This window comes from Hippoglossus stenolepis, chromosome 10, assembly GCF_022539355.2.
Source record: "Hippoglossus stenolepis isolate QCI-W04-F060 chromosome 10, HSTE1.2, whole genome shotgun sequence".
NCBI classification, from domain to species: domain Eukaryota; kingdom Metazoa; phylum Chordata; class Actinopteri; order Pleuronectiformes; family Pleuronectidae; genus Hippoglossus; species Hippoglossus stenolepis.
This window is the reverse complement of record NC_061492.1, coordinates 23,067,936-23,083,533: the sequence shown is the minus strand read 5'-3', so window position 1 is coordinate 23,083,533 and position 15,598 is coordinate 23,067,936. Positions and strand designations below refer to the sequence as shown.

At 41.4% G+C, this 15,598-nt stretch overlaps 7 protein-coding genes across 8 annotated transcripts in view; 5 read left to right on the top strand and 2 right to left on the bottom strand.

Annotated features, from left to right (window-relative positions):
- LOC118116015 (histone H1) overlaps positions 1 to 15,598 on the bottom strand; it is a 311,666-nt gene that overhangs the window by 262,042 nt on the left and 34,026 nt on the right. The window lies entirely within an intron of this gene.
- LOC118116027 (histone H1-like) overlaps positions 1 to 15,598 on the top strand; it is a 444,527-nt gene that overhangs the window by 412,747 nt on the left and 16,182 nt on the right. The gene's annotated exons all lie outside the window — the stretch shown is intronic.
- Positions 2,341 to 2,803, top strand: LOC118116045 (histone H2A). The gene has a single exon (XM_035167351.2). It carries the CDS (start codon positions 2,373 to 2,375, stop codon positions 2,757 to 2,759), a length of 387 nt encoding a protein of 128 aa, XP_035023242.1. The 5' UTR covers positions 2,341 to 2,372; the 3' UTR covers positions 2,760 to 2,803.
- Positions 4,531 to 5,403, top strand: LOC118116061 (histone H2B). Its single transcript, XM_035167371.2, has one exon. It carries the CDS (start codon positions 4,542 to 4,544, stop codon positions 4,914 to 4,916), a length of 375 nt encoding a protein of 124 aa, XP_035023262.1. The 5' UTR covers positions 4,531 to 4,541; the 3' UTR covers positions 4,917 to 5,403.
- On the top strand, positions 5,880 to 6,283 carry LOC118116076 (histone H4). Its single transcript, XM_035167388.2, has one exon. It carries the CDS (start codon positions 5,921 to 5,923, stop codon positions 6,230 to 6,232), a length of 312 nt encoding a protein of 103 aa, XP_035023279.1. The 5' UTR covers positions 5,880 to 5,920; the 3' UTR covers positions 6,233 to 6,283.
- Positions 9,025 to 10,271, bottom strand: LOC118116056 (histone H2B). The gene has a single exon (XM_035167364.2). It carries the CDS (start codon positions 10,258 to 10,260, stop codon positions 9,886 to 9,888), a length of 375 nt encoding a protein of 124 aa, XP_035023255.1. The 5' UTR covers positions 10,261 to 10,271; the 3' UTR covers positions 9,025 to 9,885.
- On the top strand, positions 12,421 to 12,871 carry LOC118116048 (histone H2A). Its single transcript, XM_035167355.2, has one exon. It carries the CDS (start codon positions 12,449 to 12,451, stop codon positions 12,833 to 12,835), a length of 387 nt encoding a protein of 128 aa, XP_035023246.1. The 5' UTR covers positions 12,421 to 12,448; the 3' UTR covers positions 12,836 to 12,871.

The following is a 15,598-nucleotide window of genomic DNA, read 5'->3' as shown; positions in this document are numbered from 1 at the left end:
AGCCAAATACCTCAAGACAGGGATCACTGACCGAAATGTTTGATAGTGTCACTCCATATGACCCCAATTCAAAACGGCACAGGGAAATCACTCGGGCGATAATCGAGTTCATAGCTAAAGATATGGTGCCTCTCAGCACGGTGACCAAGCCTGGGTTCACGGCATTGATAAATACGCTTGATAAACGGTACAGTATACCCTCCCGTACATACTTCAGACTGCCATACCGGAGCTGTACAACAAGTGCAAAGAGAAAGTCGCCGCGGAGCTTGAAATGGTGGAGTTTTTTGCTACTGCTACTGATATGTGGTCAAGCCGCACATCTGAGCCTTACCAGAGTCTTACAGTCCATTTTATTGATGAAGATTTCAACCTCAAAGCTCACTGCCTACAAGCTGCGTACTTCCCAGACGACCACACGGGAAAATATTGCAGCCGGCCTGAGAGAGGGGCTTGCCAAGTGGGATCTCCACGAGGAGAAACACGTCTGCATCACGATGGACAACGCGTCAAATATGGTGCTGGCTGCACGGCTTAATGAATGGACGATGTGTTGGTCATATTTAAATCATTCATTACGTTTTGTCGGGGGAAAAAAGAGGATAAAATAAAAAAATCGCATATTAAATCACAATCGCAATATTGGGGGAAAAAATCGCAATTAGATTATTTTCCCAAATCGTTCAGCCCTAGTGTCAAGGGTTGTTTGTAATGAGGCTGCTATACATTTAACAAAGTTATCAACTAGTGTGGGAGTGAAGTTTTGATAACTTTCATGTATGTTACTGACACATGGCTGTGAATTTAATGTCAGTACTTGCCAAATATATCTGTCCAAGTGGAGACGGGGGAAATGCCACTGAACCTCAGATACAAACAGATTATTCTAAACTACTGGTCAAACCTACAAGAACACAAAGAAGAAGAACACCCAACTGTGAGGGCCCTTAGACCATGCTGGGAAAGGGAAAAAGCTAAGACCGAATGTTATGTATATACAACAACTAAAATGGTAAAAAATATCAGGTTACTTGAAAAACTATACAGTGCAACAGTTCCATTTTCCATTGACTTTCATATTCAAGAACAAATGAAGATAGACAAAAGAAAAGGAAATTGGGCAGACATAGTAGAGGTAAGACTAAGGACTACGCACAATACTCTGGACCCAATATATACAGATGGGTCAAAGGAGCCAAAGGAAGGAAAGACTGGGTTTGCTTTTGTTACCCCAGAGTTAAATGTAAATAGTATGACAGTATACACAGTAGAGATGTTGGCAATAACAATGGCATTACAGTGGACAGAGCAAAACAAGATAAAAAAGTTATAGTATGTTCAGATTCACTATCAGCATTGTTGTCATTACAGTCCATCTCATCCCATTGCAGAGCAGATATTCTTTATGACATATATGAAACACAGACTACATCATTCACAAACTGAAGTCAGATTCATGTGGATCCCAGCTCAAAGGGGCATTGAGGGAAATGAAATGGACGATTCACTCGCTAAACAATCATTAGAACAGGAAATAATTATGGAGGAAGCATTCAGTTATGCCGAAGCCAAAACAATAATAATGAGTAACATCATGACTGACTGGCAAAAACAATGGGATGAGGGAGGAAAAGGAGGCCATCTGTATCAAATAAAGCAAAAGGTGGGAGGAATGAAAACAATAGGGAAAAACATCGGAGAAGAAACAGATATATCACGGCTAGGACACACAGCACTACATAAAACAATGCACTTAATAGGGACACATCCATAAGGACAATGTGAATGTGGTTTAGGGGAAGAAATTGTGGAACATGTCATCAGTCACTGCCAAAAATATAACACAGGCCGAGGAAAGCTACAGATGGAGCTGAGGAAATGTGGGGTGGAAGTGTTAAATCTGAAGAACTTGTTAGGTATTGGGGAAGGGAAATATAAAGACCTGTTAGAGTTTTTAAAAGAAACTGGATTAATGAGGAATATTTAACTTTAAATTGTGGGGCGGGGGGTTGTTTGTCTGCGAAAATATATAAATAATACAAATAAACAAAAAAACTAAACAAGACAAACACTCCAGTATAGTAGATGGCGGTAATGGGCCTTTAACGTTAGGTGCCACCCGCAATTAAACAAAAAGAAGAAGAAGAAGCTCCCCGGGTCCTGATTGGTGAGAGGCTCCTCCTGGAGCTCAGCGCCGCCCAAAGGACCGACCCACCGCTGCTTATTGGAGGAAAGTGCAGGCCGTCCTCCGCTGCTGTTTCTGGTTGGTCTGGCATGAACCGTCCCGCTTGATCCGCGGATATATAAAGGAGGGTTCGAGCAGTTCACAGCAGTTTCTCTTGACGTGTCTTAGGAAACAAACTTCATCCATAATGTCTGGCAGAGGTAAAACCGGCGGAAAGGCCAGAGCGAAGGCAAAGACTCGCTCGTCCCGCGCTGGGCTCCAGTTCCCCGTCGGTCGTGTCCACAGGCTGCTGCGTAAAGGCAACTACGCACATCGCGTTGGTGCCGGCGCCCCCGTCTACCTGGCGGCTGTACTGGAGTACCTGACCGCTGAGATCCTGGAGCTGGCTGGAAACGCCGCCCGCGACAACAAGAAGAGCCGTATCATCCCCCGCCACCTGCAGCTGGCCGTCCGCAACGACGAGGAGCTCAACAAACTCCTGGGCGGAGTGACCATCGCTCAGGGCGGCGTGCTGCCCAACATCCAGGCTGTTCTGTTGCCCAAGAAGACCGAGAAGGCCCCCAAGTCCAAGTAAAGCAAAGCTGCTTGAAACCACCGACACAAAGGCTCTTTTAAGAGCCACACACTCTCCTCTGGTAGAGAGCAAATCTCCTCATGTCACACACCAACCACCATAATACAGAAGTACAGATAATACAAAAATAAAAGATGTTTATTGTTAAACATGTTAATTAACATTTTAGGGAAGGATTAAACTGATCTTTTTGAGTTGACTACATCAAGAGTGTGTGTGTACATGTACTTTGTGTATGTACAGTTTGACTCAAACTTAACATTAGTTAATAAGGTATTTATTGCATTAACAATGTAACACATAATCGTGAACTTGTAACAGTGACACAGAAATAGTATGTACGCTTATGTATACAGGTCTGTGTATGCAGTGAACATTGACTGACCATTTGCTCAATTTACCCCCACAACCACCAATTTGATAAAACAGTTTCACACAGCAGCTCAGATCAACGGTTCTGTTTATTTTGTTTTGTATTTATGACTAAATTTACATGTAATGTAAAAAACAAATCTATTTTAAGATACAAGACGGATAATTTCAGCAACATGATACATTTTTTTTTCTTTGCTTGACATAAATCACGTGCAGTATGTGTAAATGTTTGTGTAAATTGCTGTGTAAATTTTAGCATGTAAACATGTCATTTTAACCATTCAAACAGACTTTATTTATGTAGTACTTTATAAACAAACACTATAACAGTGCTTTCCATGTTAACTACTGATTACATTTGAATTTACAATTATTGACTACACTGATTCTGGACAGAAGTTCTAAAACACGTCAAGCAGTTGAAACTGCTATTGGGTTTAAAAGTGAAAATATTTTCAAATGTAGATGTTATGAGGGATTAACAATAGGAGGTTTTCCAAATGATCATCCCCAAAACAAATTGATCATTGCTTGAAGTGAATATTTATTAAAATTGACAAATTCAACCCATGGACATGAAATGTAGCCCTAATTATAGAATGACTCAAACAGGCTGAAATTCGCAAACTCTATTGATAAGGGCTTGACGCTGCAGCTAATTGAACTATAATATTCAGAGGCAGTGAGCAGGACCAACTGTCTTGAGAATTTGTATAATTTAATGCATTTTCATTAATAACTAGCTAGAGCCAGACTACCTCTGCTACCTGATTGGACTGCAGGGACCGCCTCATGCTACAGGTAGTGACAAGGACACTAGCAGAACACAGAACTAGAGAAGAATCAGTCAGGAAGGATGAGGAGAGAGCAAATGTCTGTGGCCACCACATATAAAACTGTTCCCTTTCTGTTGTTGTCTTGCTTTTGCCTCTTCATTGCACCTGTTGTCACTTTCATTTGCACCAAAACAGGTGAAATTGATTCACAATCACTTGTGCTTCCTAAATGGACAGATTGATAAACCTGAAGTCGAACTGACTTGGTGTTTTACTGTGACCATTAAGTGTTCCCTTAATATTTAGAGCTGTGTATTTATCAGCTTACTTTAGTTCAGTTTGTTTTAAATGATACTAATGTGATACTAACATAAATAATAATAACAAAGTTTCAGACATCTTGCATTTCTTAACCCCCCAAATGTTCCAGTTGAGCTCTACAGTTCAACCTCTGTCAGCAGCAGAATAATGGACTCATGAACGTGGAGACACTCCCACGTGCTGTTACACTGACGCTCAACATTCAGCCAATGACAGAGAGGGAAGGGCACAGATAGATTTACATGTGATGTGTTCAAATACAGCCTGGCCACTGACGTCTGTATTCATTTGATCGAATAATATCGTGACGATGCCTGAACCAGCGAAGCCTGCGCCCAAGAAGGGCTCCAAGAAAGCGGTGGCGAAGGCCCCCGGTAAGGCCGGAAAGAAGAGGAGAAAGTCCAGGAAGGAGAGCTACGCCATCTACGTGTACAAGGTGCTGAAGCAGGTCCACCCCGACACTGGGATCTCCTCCAAGGCCATGGGCATCATGAACTGCTTCGTGAGCGACATCTTCGAGCGCATCGCCGGTGAGGCCTCTCGTCTGGCTCATTACAACAAGCGCTCCACCATCACCTCCAGGGAGATTCAGACCGCCGTCCGCCTGCTGCTGCCCGGGGAGCTGGCTAAACACGCCGTGTCTGAGGGCACCAAGGCCGTGACCAAGTACACCAGCTCCAAGTAAACGACTCTAAGGAGACATCAAAGCAACGGCTCTTTTAAGAGCCACACACTTTCTCTATGGAGACAAACTGTCCTGACTCTAACGACATGTCCATCAATAGTTAAATATCCACTTTTAAATAATACTGTAACTGTGGTTAATTGGATCATGGTTGAATTTAATAATTTGGGTTCATAATGAATTAGTTTTATCGTCCCACTTATTCATGCTCTGAATCATTTAAGAAATATGTTACAGATATAAATGACCAGGATCAGTTCTGTTGGAAATAAAGTGTGCAAATATCTGAATATATATTTATAGTCTCTATAAGGAAAATTGCCTTAAACTATAGGGCAAATCATTTCCACACATTCCCGTAATACACCAAGTAAAGTCCAGTGATCTGAATACTGCTGGAATTTTGTATCAAGCTGGAAGGAAATGTTTGAGATACAAGATGGATCTGGATGGTTTAGCAATTTTGTCAACTTCCCTAAAGGCGATTAGAAAACATTATTGAAACAAATTACAAACTTTAATTCTCATTGCTGTCAATAAAATGAGCTGGTTTACAGTAAAGAGTGGAATGTTGTTTTTGTGGCCTTTTTCCAGATGTGGAGCATCCTCTTCCTCGAGGGGGAGGCAGAGGAACTAAAGTTAAAGAGCTGCCTGCTCAACCCATTGAGTCAGTTCTGCCCAAATAATCCGCAGGGCCAGGCATCTGTTTTGTCAGGTTAAACGTTTGTTCGGGTGAACAGCCACTCTTTCCGGTTTCCTGTCCGAAATGAAGGTTTTATTGTATAGCGATTGGGAAGTGTCAGACCTTAATATCTACCATTCTACAGTACATCCAAACCTGTGGAGGCGCTAGCGCACCACAGACTTTATTATCAGCGGCCATGAGGATCCACAGAGGAGGAAGACGGCCGCCTCTGTCTTCTATCAGGTCCTCAGTCAGGCTATGAATAGCTGTGTTTCCCGCGGAGCACTCTATTCACTAGATCTCATCTTACTGAAGAGAAATGTCTGGACGAGGAAAGGGAGGAAAAGGGCTCGGTAAAGGAGGCGCAAAGCGTCACCGCAAAGTTCTCCGTGATAACATCCAGGGAATTACCAAGCCCGCCATCCGCCGCCTGGCTCGCCGTGGCGGAGTGAAGCGTATCTCCGGTCTGATCTACGAGGAGACCCGCGGCGTGTTGAAGGTTTTCCTGGAGAATGTGATCCGCGATGCTGTCACCTACACCGAGCACGCCAAGAGGAAGACCGTGACCGCCATGGACGTGGTGTATGCTCTGAAGAGACAGGGCCGCACTCTGTACGGCTTCGGTGGATAAACTCACTTTACAACAGCTCAACAACACAACGGCTCTTTTAAGAGCCACACACTGAGTCAATGAGAGCTCACATCCTCTGCTCAACACGAATCACTCGTTCTTCCAGAGTACAACAATACAACAACGTCTGTAAATCGATGGAAAACATGATTGTTGTGATCAGATGTCATTGCATGTTTTATCCACCAGGTTGAGACAGTTGTCGAAGAGGAGTAATTAAAGACAGAAAACATTAGAGTAAGGGGACAATAAGATGAACATTTAGGTTGCTAAACGCCAGGTGTAATAATGTTAAGCTGTGACTTAAGCTAAGCCTCATCCTTCCAAACACGAACATAAATGGTTTTGTATTCATATAGCGCTTTTCTAGTCTTGTTGACCACTTAAAGCTCTTTACAGTACAGTTTTACATTCACACACACATTCATACAGTGCATCTATTAGCAGCACTTTGTTGTTCTATGAGGGGCAATTCAGGGTTCAGCATCTTGCCCAAGGACACTTCGGCATGCAGATGGGGATCGAACTGCCGACCTTCAGGTTGGAGGACGACCGCTCTACCCCTCAGCTACAGCCGCCCACATACCAATGATCTTAGTAATAATCGATATATAAACCATATTACAACATAAATGAAACTCATTTCTACATTTAGTTTGTCTGTGTAGTGAGTTTTTCACCCAACATGAACATAAATACAACACTTAAATTCTGCCTCCAACAATCATATCCACATTTACACTAACCTTAATCCTGTTATGGATATCGAACCATCACTATCTCAGATTGGTAAAGTATCATGTACTATGTGACTGTCCAGAAAAAGGATCCAAACTGGACCACAGCCATATGATGGGTGGTGGAGTGGAAATTGATTCATTTATTAAAACTCACAGATCCAGCTGGATTAAACAAAAACAAAAATTTGGGATAGAAAATGTTTTTTATTTTACACATGTGAACCTCCTTGATTTATCAGGGCTCCTTCCCAGCAGTACCTTTCTTTAAGAACACCCAGCACTCAGCGTGCTGTGTTTCAACCCCAATCTAACCCTAACATGTCTATCTAACCCAGACTCTGTGAAATAACAATATTGAAGATATCGATGTCCTGTCATGGCTTTCACAATGATGTTTTTCAGAATATATCAATTAAAGTAAGGCAGGATACAAAAACTAAATAAATTCATAGGCTGAAAACATATAAAATCAAGATTTGAAGAGAAATCATTTCCAGGCCTTGGTTTTGGGATCCATTCATCATATAGACGAGAGTTTAACTAAATAAGAGAAGATGCTGCAACAACCTTTTTGATTCCACACAGAATGACTCATTTTGTCTGTCACTCTCCCCCCTGATTCAAACTACTGATTTATTGTGATGACATTTTTATCCTCAGGCTCGTTCATACTGAATAAAATGTTCCATTGAAATATCTTTAACCTCTTTAACACTAACCTGATTAATATTTCCAACCTTTGCGTTGGCCCTGCTTAAGTGTGATCACACCTATACTTTGAGTTAACATTAAAACCAGGTCTGACAAAGGCTGCACATTTTCAAAGTATAATTTTCAACTGAAAATTGGATAAATTGTATCAGGACCATGGAAAGAGCTGTTTGTTATGTTTAGATGCTGCACTTCAACAGTTTAATTTAGCTTTGATCTGCTTTAACAGCACCTTGCTGTTGTCCAATGGGCTTCACACTCAGTTCCTCAAGCTCCTGATGTCCGATGAAGTCCGCAGCAGAGTCTCCACTCTCCCCTGTTCAGCTCAGGTGGATCTATGAATTCAATCTGAAGCATAGACACACAGCTGCTGTCTAAGCTGCTGATCCACGACCTGCTCTGGGCTCCACATCTGATGTGAACAGAGAGAATCCCTAAGAGAAATATGGTTCAGGAAAGAGATTGTATAAGATATCTACTAATTACGCTTCAAGTCTGTGCAGAAACACATGTGGGTGACAACTGGGTAAGTAGAGCCAGTGGGTAAGGTGATAACTAGATAAGATAGATAGATAGATAGATAACTATGAATAAATAAATGTGAACACAGATTTAGGAAGTGTAGTCAACATTACTCGTTCCATCTTTTACTCAAGCACATGGAGAGAGTGGTAAGCAAACCAGAATAAAGATATCTTTGTCAAGCTTGATAATACTGTAAACAACTTTGACAGTTGTCAAAACTTCACTCCCACACTAGTTGATAACTTTGTTAAATGTACAGCAGCCTCATTACAAACAACCCTTGACACTGTCGCCCTGCTGAACAATAAGAGAGTAAACCAGAGGAGATTAGCTCCATGGTATAATTATCAAATACGTGTTTTAAAACAGACATCACAGAAGCTGGAGAGGAAGAGGCGTTCCACCAACCAAGATGATTTTCACCTGGCCTGGAAAGATAGCCTGATATATAACAAGAAAGCACTGAGAAATGACAGAGTCATAGTTCTACTGATCCATCTATTCCTCTAACTCTGAGGAGCAATGATTTCATGAGCTTCTTTACAAATACAATTATCACCACCTTCTCCTCATGAACAACACAGATCACTGATTCTTGAGACATGGGACAAAACACGTCCAGCAGTTGAAACTGCTTTTGGGTCAAAAAATGAAACTATTTTCAAATGTAGATGTTATGCAGGATATTTATAGAATCTATTCAACATGATTATCCCCTTCAATTTAATTATTATATCAAATCTATCACACAGTCTTCCCAATACATCTAAAACATCAAGTCCACTGAGAAGGCTTCAAACATTCATGTGCAATAAAATGGATACAAATATTTTTTTAATGATTAAAACAAGATTATTTCCACATAAGAAAAAAATATATCCTATCAGAGCCAAATTGATCTTTAGTGACACCTGCACAGTTTTTTGTCAATACCATGAGACATTCATTATTCAGAATGTTGATATCATTTTATCTCCTGTAGTTTATGTTAGCATCAAGCTGAAAAGAAAATGGCTGCTACATGAACTCCGTTTGTGAAATAATGTTTTCTGCAAATATCAATAGATCTTCTGTGAAAATAAATGTAAGTAACCCCCAACTGACAATTGTTTTCCCAATCTTTTCTAAGGCCCTGCTTGGGTGTGTCCACATATGGTAATTTACACCCAGTGCTCAAGTGTAAATCAATAGCAATTTAGTTTTTGCAATTTAAGTTTCTTTCAAATCATAATCACTCTCCTTTGTATGTAAACCTCTCTGACCCTATTCTGACTAGTTGTTGTAACCATGACAATGGCCCTGCTTAGATGTGTACACACACACACACACACACACACAATATATGGGTATGTTGAGACCGCTAAAAAGATCATAAATCAATCAGTAGCACACTCAACACAAAAAGCCTCATCACTCCAATGTATTACAGCACTATACAAATACAGCAGTCCTTTAAACACATAATATATTGTCCCAGTGGACACAGGAAAATATAACTTTCAATATGAAACCTGATTATTAAATTCAACCATGATGTAATTAAGCAGTTACAGTATTAGTTAAAAGTGGATATTTTACTATTAATGGACATGTCTTTAGAGTCAGGACAGTTTGTCTCCATAGAGAAAGTGTGTGGCTCTTAAAAGAGCCGTTGCTTTGATGTCTCCTTAGAGTCGTTTACTTGGAGCTGGTGTACTTGGTCACGGCCTTGGTGCCCTCAGACACGGCGTGTTTAGCCAGCTCCCCGGGCAGCAGCAGGCGGACGGCGGTCTGAATCTCCCTGGAGGTGATGGTGGAGCGCTTGTTGTAATGAGCCAGACGAGAGGCCTCACCGGCGATGCGCTCGAAGATGTCGCTCACGAAGCAGTTCATGATGCCCATGGCCTTGGAGGAGATCCCAGTGTCGGGGTGGACCTGCTTCAGCACCTTGTACACGTAGATGGCGTAGCTCTCCTTCCTGGACTTTCTCCTCTTCTTTCCGGCCTTACCGGGGGCCTTCGCCACCGCTTTCTTGGAGCCCTTCTTGGGCGCAGGCTTCGCTGGTTCAGGCATCGTCACGATATTATTCGATCCAATGAATGTAGACGTCAGTGGCCAGGCTGTATTTGAACACATGACATGTAAATCTATCTGTGCCGTTCCCTCTCTGTCATTGGCTGAATGTTGAGCGTCAGTGTAACAGCACGTGGGAGTGTCTCCACGTTCATGAGTCCATTATTCTGCTGCTGACAGAGGTTGAACTGTAGAGCTCAACTGGAACATTTGGGGGGTTAAGAAATGCAAGATGTCTGAAAGTATATATGTTATTATTATTGATGTTAGTATCACATTAGTATCATTTAAAACAATCTGAACTAAAGCAACCTGATAAATACACAGCTCTAAATGTTAAGGGAACACTTAATGGTCACAGTAAAACACCAAGTCAGTTCGACTTCAGGTTTATCAATCGGAGATAGAAGGGGACTGGGCGTTACATGAGCTGGACAGGGCCATAGAAGAGCATCAACCCATCAGCAGGACTGGTAACAAGTTCACAAGGACCGAATTCAGAAATGGACACTACGACAAATATAAATGAAGAGCCTTAAACTTTAAGGTGACACATTTTCCCTAATTCCGGTGATACACCAGGTAAAGTCCAGTGATCTGAGCACGTTGGTTTCAAGTTGTAAGGAAACGTTTGAGGCTTTGTGTGCTGAGTCTGCTAATGACGATGGATTTATTGGTTCTGTTGATAATGTTTCATTTGTTAAAAATAAGCTGATGCAGATGATTCCGTCATTAAAAATGTAAATGTAAAATCAGTGAAGAAAAACATTTGATATTCCACAAACACATTAACTCCTAAAGTGTTTCATGGACTGAAACACTTCACCCACCTTTCCATCGGCATAGTGGTGACTAGAAAATGGGTGAATTTTCATTTTTCGGTCAACTATCCCTTTAAAGTTAGTGTAAATGTGGATATGATTGATGGAGGCAGGAGGAAAGTGTTTTATTTATGTATAATTAAAGGTGGAAAAATCAAGCCCTACCAAATTAAAAAGGGAAAAAGGTTTCATGCAGGTGCTTAACCTAGAACACTAACGAACAGTTAGTAACACCATCACTAACGTCGGGTATATTTTACCCGATATAATATACCCGATAAAAAATACTTCTCATCAAAATATATTAAAGTACCTGCTTTACATTTGACTAAACAAACAGGCACTAACATGAATGACAAGGTGTAGCATATGAGCTGTGGTACACACCTGCCCAGTCACTCAGCTCAGGACCTCCTGGGCGAAGCTAATAGCCTGCTAATTATCACACAAGCTTCTAAACAAAGTCTAATATTTACAACCAGTGTCATAGTACAATGAAACACAACATCAGGTATAAGTGATAAAAATGTACATTGTCACTAATGCAAAATGTTGAAACAAGGATATTTTACAGCTGTGCTAACCGAACCTGCCAGGCGAGGGAGCTACTTTCTAGGTAAGTCTGCTACTAAACACGAGCTGTGTGCATGAGCACAAGGTCTCTAAAGCAGAACACAAGTGATGTGATGGACGTCGATCGTGCTCCAGCAGGGAATTTTATACATGCACCATATATGAAAACATTGCAATTAATAGGGACACATCCATAAGGACAATGTGAATGTGGTTTAGGGGAAGAAATTGTGGAACATGTCATCAGTCACTGCCAAAAATATAACACAGACCGAGGAAAGCTACAGATGGAGCTGAGGAAATGTGGGGTGGAAGTGTTAAATCTGAAGAACTTGTTAGGTATTGGGGAAGGGAAATATAACGTCCTGTTAGAGTTTTTAAAAGAAACTGGATTAATGAGGAATATTTGAATTTAAATTGTGGGGCGGGGGGTTGTTTGGTCTGCGAAAATATATAAATAATACAAATAAACAAAAAACTAAACAAAACAAACACTCCAGTATAGTAGGTGGCGGTAATGGGCCTTTAACGTTAGGTGCCACCCGCAATTAAACAATAAAAGAAGAAGAAGATCCCCGGGTCCTGATTGGTGAGAGGCTCCTCCTGGAGCTCAGCGCCGCCCAAAGGACCGACCCACCGCTGCTTATTGGAGGAAAGTGCAGGCCGTCCTCTGCTGCTCTTTCTGGTTGGTCTGGCATGAACCGTCCCGCTCGCTCCGCGGATATATAAAGGAGGGTTCGAGCTGTTTACCGCAGTTTCTCTTGACGTGTCTTAGAAAACAAACTTCATCCATAATGTCTGGCAGAGGTAAAACCGGCGGAAAGGCCAGAGCGAAGGCAAAGACTCGCTCGTCCCGCGCTGGGCTCCAGTTCCCCGTCGGTCGTGTCCACAGGCTGCTGCGTAAAGGCAACTACGCACATCGCGTTGGTGCCGGCGCCCCCGTCTACCTGGCGGCTGTGCTGGAGTACCTGACCGCTGAGATCCTGGAGCTGGCTGGAAACGCCGCCCGCGACAACAAGAAGAGCCGTATCATCCCCCGCCACCTGCAGCTGGCCGTCCGCAACGACGAGGAGCTCAACAAACTCCTGGGCGGAGTGACCATCGCTCAGGGCGGCGTGCTGCCCAACATCCAGGCTGTTCTGTTGCCCAAGAAGACCGAGAAGGCCCCCAAGTCCAAGTAAAGCAAAGCTGCTTGAAACCACCGACACAAAGGCTCTTTTAAGAGCCACACACTCTCCTCTGGTAGAGAACAAATCTCCTCATGTCACACACCAACTTGTAAAATACACAAGTACACCATAAGTCATTTTAGGCACATTAGCAGTCAATACGTATTCATAGGTGTAGTTCTTCCGTGTCAGATGTTCCTGTCAGTCAGTGAGGATGAAGACCATCATCATTTACCCCCTGAACCTCTGCATTGAACGGGTTACATACAACAACAAGCGGAGAAAGCAGAATCGCGGGCTGATCGGCGCGGAGAAATGCGCGTCCGATGTGAACAGCCAGGCGGCTGCGCGCTTGAGAATGGCGCAGCGCTTCCGCGTCCGGTGTAAACCCGGCGTAAGGTACATTGATCCACGGCATTAAAGGGACCTGCATACATCAGTCAAGATGTACAGTATGAATGCAATAACACATTTTAATATTTGTCCAGTGAAAAAAAAACAAGTGTGGGTACAACAGATTTAATGTAGTTTTCAACGTCTTTACATTTGTCATGATGCAAATCTAGTGGAAGAAGTAATGATTTCTATTTATTACATTTATTACTAACTTTATTACTCACAAAGTAATGTAGTCATAAACAATAACTTTGATGGTACTTTTGCTTAAGCTGTAAAGTCATGAACATTTAAAAGTTAGGTGCTGTGTGTCCGGTCACTTGTGATTATAGACGTGTTTCACATGAGACAGGTTTTCATTAAAAACATTGACCAAGTCCTCTGTTGTATTAAAGTGCCCCAGTAAACATGACAGTGATCCAGCATGCACAACATCAGGACCATTGAACTGGAGCAGCTGAATGGAACTCAGCCATCATTATTATTATTTGACTTGATTTCTGAGCTTTCGACCACTTCTCAGGGTCTTCTTCAGTGAACTCAAATAGCTTTGGCCTCATGTGAGCTAAGGTTGTAATGTTGGTCATGAGATGACCCTTGGGCCAGTTCCTTTAACTGATGAACACCCTGAGGTGCAATTGAAAGCTGAAAAAAGCTGATAGTTGGACCTTTGAAATACAATGATACATGTTTGACAAAAACAAAACAAATGAACTATGAATGTTCACGGTACATCTTGTTCTCCAGAGTATATGAAGAAAGTCATTTCAAACTCCATTAGACTTTCAAGGATTTTAAACCATTATTTATTTCTGTTATTTTAATGTATTACTCTGCTTGTGTCTTCAGGCACATGTCCTTGGAGAGGTCTCCTGTGGAAAACAAAAAAATGGAAGACATCATGAACAAAAACACAAGGTCAGACACTTTGTAGCAATCATCTATTATTCATTCGTTGTCAATATTCTTACAAAAAGTAAATTCTCTCAGGATCATGTGATATCTGATACACAGGAAAGTAATTTTTTACATTCAATGCAGTTGATTCACTTTCCCCTGCCCCCCCTCTTCCTCCTGGACCAATGACAGGGAGGCACAGGGGTGTGCATCCTGGCCTTCTATTTTAAGCATTAGCTTTTTTTAGTATCTATCTATCTATCTATCTTTATATATATATGAATTTATATATGCACTAAATGGCTGTGTGTTTGTGTGTTTATATTAATGTATGTGTGTGTGTGTGAGAGTGTCTGTCTGTGTATTCTTGTTAATGTCTGTTTGTTAATCTATTTTAATTAAGATACAAGACGGATTATTTTAGCAACAAGATTAATTTTCTTTGCTTGACAAATATATTTTTGTTCTGGTTTGCTTACCACTCTCTCCATGTGCTTGAGTGAAAGATGGAATGAGTAATGTCGACCACACTTCCTTAAATACTATTACTTTTTTTATAGTTATCTAGATACAGGCCGTGGCTCATCTTACCCACTGGCTCGACTTACCCAGTTGTCACCTACGTGTGTTTCTGCACAGACTTGAAGCGTAAAGCAGCTGCGCTCTGCTCCACAACATCCATTCAGAGCAACAAACTGTTGAAGTGCTGCACCTAAACACAACAAACAGCTCTGTCCATGGTCCTGATACAATTTATCCAATTTTCAGTTGAAAATTATACAAAGAAAATTTGCAGCCTTTGTCAGACCTGGTTTTAACGTTAACCCAAAGTATAGGTGTGATCACACCTAAGCAGGGCCAACGCAAAGGTTGGAAATATTAATCAGGTTAGTGTTAAAGAGGTTAAAGATATTTCAATGAAACATTTTATTCAGTATGAACGAGCCTGAGGATAAAAATTACATCACAATAAATCAGTAGTTTGAATCAGGGGGGAGAGTGACAGACAAAATGAGTCATTCTGTGTGGAATCAAAAAGGTTGTTGCAGCATCTTCTCTTATTTAGTTAAACTCTCGTCTATATGATGAATGGATCCCAAAACCAAGGCCTGGAAATGATCTCTCTTCAAATCTTGTTTTTATATGTTTTCAGCACATGACATGTATATTTTTTTTGTATACTGCCCTACTTTAATTGTTACATTCTGAAAATCATCACTTTGAAAGTCACGGCAGGACATCAATATCTTCAGTGTTATTTCAGAGAGTCTGGCTTAGATAGACATGTTAGGGTTAGATTGGGGTTGAAACAGGGTGCTCTTAAAGAAAGGATCCTTTTTCTGGACAGTCACATAGTACATGATACTTTACCAATCTCAGATAGTGAAAGTTCTATATTCATAACATGCTTAAGGGTAGTGTAAATGTGGATATGATTGTTGGAGGCAGCAAGAAAGTGTTGTATTTATGTACATGTTGGGT